General features: G+C 34.7%; 1 protein-coding gene across 2 annotated transcripts; it reads right to left on the bottom strand.

Annotated features, from left to right (window-relative positions):
* Window positions 1-250: 250 nt before the first annotated feature.
* LOC111310988 (uncharacterized) lies at window positions 251-4864 on the bottom strand. Of its 2 annotated transcripts, none has more exons than XM_089759622.1 (3): window positions 3104-4864; window positions 2230-2413; window positions 251-1078 (listed from the first exon to the last, which is right to left on the bottom strand). In XM_089759622.1, the coding sequence occupies exons 1-3, from the start codon at window positions 3980-3982 to the stop codon at window positions 540-542; spliced, it is 1602 nt and encodes a 533-aa protein (XP_089615748.1). In that variant the 5' UTR covers window positions 3983-4864; the 3' UTR covers window positions 251-539. The 2 variants fall into 2 exon arrangements, with proteins under 2 accessions (XP_089615748.1, XP_022766103.2); XM_022910368.2 differs by having other exon boundaries at window positions 251-1081; window positions 3104-4862.
* Window positions 4865-5383: the final 519 nt, after the last annotated feature.

Below are 5383 nucleotides of genomic sequence, written 5' to 3'. Positions count from 1 at the left end.
ATCTGAAATGTGTTCATGCTCTTGAAATGAAACAAGTGGAAGAGAACAGAACATAATTTTTTTTGGTAGAAAAGAGACCACAGCTTGGAATAAGGATAGGATTACAGATATTAAGATTTGAACTCTAAACTTATTGAATCATATGTTAAGGGTGACAGTATTAATCAACTGATCTAAACTTTAAATTCAAAATAGAACAATTTTGATGTTGTAAAATATGTTAATAAACATATATAAAGAGCCAGTAAAATATGTTAATAAACATATATAAAGAGCCAGGAATTGTACATATATCTCATTAAAACCAGAATCCATGCACCATTACACCCACCAAATACATGATTGCATATACATAATACCATGCTATTCTAACCCACATTCTTCCTGCTTTCTCCATACATCTTTCTACTTAGCCTATCCCTTCAAAGCAAGTCAGACTGTACTCCTCTAATTAATATATGATTTTGATTAATAAAATGAAAGAAATTGAAACCAAAATTCATTTTTTGCCATCATCTTAGCCTCAAAATTTTTCCCCATTAAACCCCAGTTAAATAAACTAGTTCTTCTGACAATTCTTCCATCAGTAATCCAAAGATAGCATATTCAACTTCTAATGCCGTCTCTCTAATCTGCTCTCGATTTCTCTTCCAACCATCAAGCTCTCTCCTGAAATCTTGTTCCACCATCATGTCAATGGTGTTTGATTCCACCTCCTTCCATGACTCCAGCCTCTTACAAACCCTTTTTGCCACCACTTCTCTATCGACGTAGCAGTTTTGCTCTGTCTCTTCCTCGGCGATGAGGTCTGATACAAACCTTTTCATGCCTTCTGGGATATGTCTTAGATTGTGGAAGCTTGATTTAAGCACTTCTTGAAGAAAGTCATCGACGTTCATTTCACTATATGGTGAAATTGACTCCCGCTCGTATTCCTCTTCTTCCTCTAGGTCATAAGTTCCATTGTCATCATTATCATCATCTTGTTCTTGTTCTAACATTCTTTTCTCCAGTTCAACTGGATCCAATTCGACCAGTTTCTCAAATTTACGAAGTTTGTGCAGTAGCTGCTGCTTTGCTACTGGTGACAAAACAAGGACAATCGAAAAGAACATAAATATACAGTTAAAAAGTACCTACAGTAATTAAGATAAGCTTCAAATACATGCAAATGGTTTTGATTTATGTACGCTATTAGTTTCTCCATCAATTTGAAATAAAAGTTGAAACTTGAGGGTGGAAAAAGTTCAAGGGAATTTAAGATCCTAGGTCCTAGCTCTAGGATAATCAACAGTTATTAATGTTTTAGAGCTTTAATCAAGGAAAAGATTTTAAATTCAATGGGTTCCACCAGATTCAAGAATGCTGACAATATTTAAAAACAACCAAGATAAATCCAGAGAGGAATTGAAACTAAGGAACTAAATAAGGGTATGATGATTTCCATATTCGTGAATCCAAGCTAACTGCGATAATAAAGTTAGGCATTCCACCATTAAAGAGAAGGGCAGAAGCAAAGTTATGACAGTGACAAGAGTGGCCTAATTCTTTGGGTTTTATGCCTGTATTTGCATCTGGATTCAATTCAACCTGCCCAAGCCTTTTGCCTTTTGCCTCAATTATTTCAGCTCCTTTGCTCTCAAGGGAGAGGAGATTAATGAGGCAATCAGCTTAAAATTAACTTGTCTTGGCTAAATTTTTAAGTTTTCCAACAGAAAAAACAAATGGCTTGAATCATCAAAAGCATCAAGTTTTCAAAATAAACCCTGAAAAATTTCTAGTAAATTTATGAAGATGATCACATGGTCCAACAATCAGAAGAGCAAAAGAGTACAAGCACAATTAAGACAGATCTCCTAACTTTGAAATGTGGGTCATACATGAAGTTATTACAAACATTGGTGTCTGCTTCATCAACAGGTCACTTTAGCCCAACTTGATGTACAAATTAAAATCTAAATGGCAACAAAATTTCCATGGATCCCACATATCACCATCACCATCATCATCAAAAGCTATACTCATTTGTAAAATCTGAATTCACCAACATATTTAACCAACAACTTTTACATTCATATTTAAGATGTTTATATTTAGCTATCAATTCAACTATGCATCGGCTACCAAGTATAAACAAATGCATGAACATGGAATAACATCTTACTGATAAAGACCTCACAAACCTGAAGGAATGATGCAAAAATTAATGATGGTGATTCAAATACGTACTTTGTACAATTGCATAGCTGCATTCAAGATCGAAACCATCGTTCTCATCATTATCATCATCCTCGTGTCTGCCGTCATCGTCCTCGAATGGAGTGTCCAAAACAGAAACAGGACTGCATTGTTCTTTTTCTTCTTCTTCTACTTGCAATTTTTTTAAGCTCTCTGCTTCATAATTTTCCTCGTCCTGTTACAATCCAATACAACAACCTCTGATTGAGACATGTTATTCTTCAGATAACACTTTTCAATAGGGTATTAGTTAAAAATTACATAAAGTATTGGTGAAAGAATTAGAATGAGAGTTGTTATACATATAATTGATTATTGATTGGATTGTTGACTTTTCTTATAAAATTTTTAGAAAACAAATCAAGCTGCTGAATATAGAATTTAGAAACAGTTGTTTGATTTTGATGATGGGACCCAACGGAAAAAATAAAAATAGATTTGTCCTTTTTGGTAGATTACTTACCGGCCAGACCTTTAATTTTTTTAAAAAAAGGATTTGCATGGCGCAGACGCATGAACAAAAGTAAACAAACATACAAGAAAATGTTCATGATAATAGACTAAATGACATATATAACCCTGAAAGCCAGTAAAACCAGCCGAAACCTTCCAACAATAAGAGCCAAGACTAACAGGGCAAATTTGTCAATTCGGATCAAATTCCGGCCAAAATTTACAGCGAAGTTGATTGCATTTGCCGACAGTTCAAGCATGTCAGAGAACTCAGTCAACTGAGTCACGAGTTTACTCAAATACTCCCAAAATGAAGAAGCTTTAAACAGACCCAGAGTTGCAGTTTTAACTTGTAATTAACCAATTGATTAATTAACTTATTATTTCTACTCTTTCAATTAAATGTACTAACCTCCTTTTGATGGCGACTTGGGGATGTGACCGGGGAAGAGAAGAGGGGTGTCCGGTGACCAAAAGAAGGGCTTCTTTGAAGTACAAAGTGAAAAGGGCTTTCACAAAGGTGCTTATCACAAGAACCAAAAGCTAAGTTATTTTCTATAGCATCTTTGGACATGAAAATCTCTTCAAAATCCTCGGATTGGCTACAGCTACAGGAGGTGTCTGAATCCATATCCAAGGATTTTTCTTCATTGCTTTCTGACCAAACAGCACTGCTTGGCCTTCCATTGTAAGAGCAAGAAAACCCCATTTGACAACCACTTTTCTCTTCCATTGCTGAAGACATTTTCCTTGGACTTAGATTGTTTTTCCCCACAGTTGAATCCCACCTTAAAATGTCCTTGACTGAAACTTTAGCTCCATCATTAACTATTTCACGCTTTCGGTTTCTGTTGCGGTAAGTTAGCCTCTTTAGGAGGGAACCAAATAAGCCAAAAGTAGTGCCGTTGTTTTTGTTCTGAGGTTTGGTTCTTGACGAAGATTGTTTTTGAATCCTGAGAGCAGCTTCAAGAAGAAGAGTTGCTGTTCTTGCCGGGATGTGAAGAAACATGGCATTGGGGCTCTTACAAGGGCTCTTAGCTGGGGATGGAAATTCAAACAATGGAGACTTTCTTGCGTCTGGTGAGTCATGGAACGAGAAAAAGCAAGCGTTTTTGCAGAAATTTGAAGGAAAGTTTGAGTTTTGAGAGACGGGTTTTCTTTTCTTGATTTGAAGATGAGTTTTAGGTGATGGTTTCTTGAGTTGACAACGCCTGTCAGCAATGTACTTCTTCAGAAGAAATGGTTCTTGATCCTCTTGAAGTAACTCGTGCAAATGCTTTTGAGCCATCATCAAAAGAAGACCTGAAAAATTAAACTAATCCCCTTTCTCTTTGACAAAATAAGAATTTGTATTAATATAGAAAAGAACAATCTCAACAAGCTATAGATTTCAGCACCACGAAAGAGTTGAAGAGCCTTCAACTTTTAACCAGAAAAATATAGTGCAAAAGCAAATTGGGAAGATTTTGAAGGAGAACAAGTTGTCCTACAAATATAGCTAGCCAGAGAGAGGGAAAGGAAGGAATGAGGAGAGTTCCTGATTCAAATATGGAGGGTTTACAATATCGAGGCAAGATATTGATGAAGAAAATATTATAAAATTATACTCTTAAGATTTACATTAAAACAACAAAACAGGAAAAAAAAGTGTAAATGGCTGCAAATTGTAGGTTTTGTTTTTAAGGCAGTACTTTAAGTTACATAGGGGAGGATCTGCTGTCTCCCTATGTCTCTCTCCATTGTCGACAAGAGAGAGATAAAAGTAAGTAAAAATAGGGTTCCAAGAGACCTCAAAAGACACTGTAATAAAAAAAAAAATTTTGTGACATTGTCTTTTCTCTGCAATAAGTGTTACTGTGTTAATAATATATATGACTGCAAAAAGAAAGAGGGGTGGGGGACGGGGTTAGTGACAGGATTTGCGAGAACTGCGCTGGCTTGAATGGCTGGGTAGAACCAAAAGGATCTTTCCACGTCCCTCACATCTTTCCCGAGATTTTGAGAACCAGCCATGGCCGTGGTTGGCTCGTTTTCATCGTGGCCATTAATTGGGGCTCTATTGCTTTTGTTTAACATTTGCTTAATTCCCCCTTTTTTAAAACCAATTTGCATTCATTTTTGTCGTGTTTTGAAAAATAAGAGAGCGAGGAATGCCGAGACAAACGCTAATAGCTGTATGATGTTACTACATAATAAAGAATTATATTTCAAATTCTTTTCATGATGATGTGGTGATTTTTTAAGTTCTAACAATGTACGTATAACTGGTTTTGAACATGCTGAACTTTAATACTTTAAATAAAGAGATGTTACTACCAACAAACATATGCTAATATAATATATCTTAGGCCTCATTAGGTAAACATATATGATGTAGCATTTTTTTTTTGTATTTAAAGTAATTACGAATCGTTATTATTAAAACTAAAATTTTAATATATTTACGAATAATTTAAATCATCTATAATTCGATCAAAAAATCTTTCAACAATATTAAAAGTAAGTTGTCAAATGAAATTGTTCATCAAATAAAATAAAATTACAATGGTTGAAGGTTTTATTTTTATTTCACTTCGAGTGTAAATAAATTTATATTTAAATTGTATTTTACTCTCTCATAAGTTTTAAGTTCTAATTATTAACATTACATCAGAAAGGATAAATCAAAGTATTGTTTTGACTAACCTCTGGT

The sequence above is a fragment of the Durio zibethinus genome, chromosome 1 (genome assembly GCF_047325235.1).
Source record: "Durio zibethinus cultivar Kanyao isolate XHJ-2024 chromosome 1, ASM4732523v1, whole genome shotgun sequence".
In the NCBI taxonomy this organism is placed as follows: domain Eukaryota; kingdom Viridiplantae; phylum Streptophyta; class Magnoliopsida; order Malvales; family Malvaceae; genus Durio; species Durio zibethinus.
Note: the sequence above shows the minus strand (reverse complement) of the source record. Positions and strands in the feature narration are given on the sequence as shown.

What these genes read in the sequence shown, in the direction of transcription:
- LOC111310988 (XM_022910368.2), bottom strand. Translation starts at nt 3,982, where the DNA reads ATGATGGCTCAAAAGCATTTGCACGAGTTACTTCAAGAGGATCAAGAA. An exon ending in CAAGTCGCCATCAAAAGGAG is followed by an intron (nt 2,414 to 3,103) that starts GTTAGTACATTT and finishes GGATTGTAACAG; the next exon opens with GACGAGGAAAATTATGAAGC. An exon ending in CAGCTATGCAATTGTACAAA is followed by an intron (nt 1,082 to 2,229) that starts GTACGTATTTGA and finishes TTTTGTCACCAG; the next exon opens with TAGCAAAGCAGCAGCTACTG.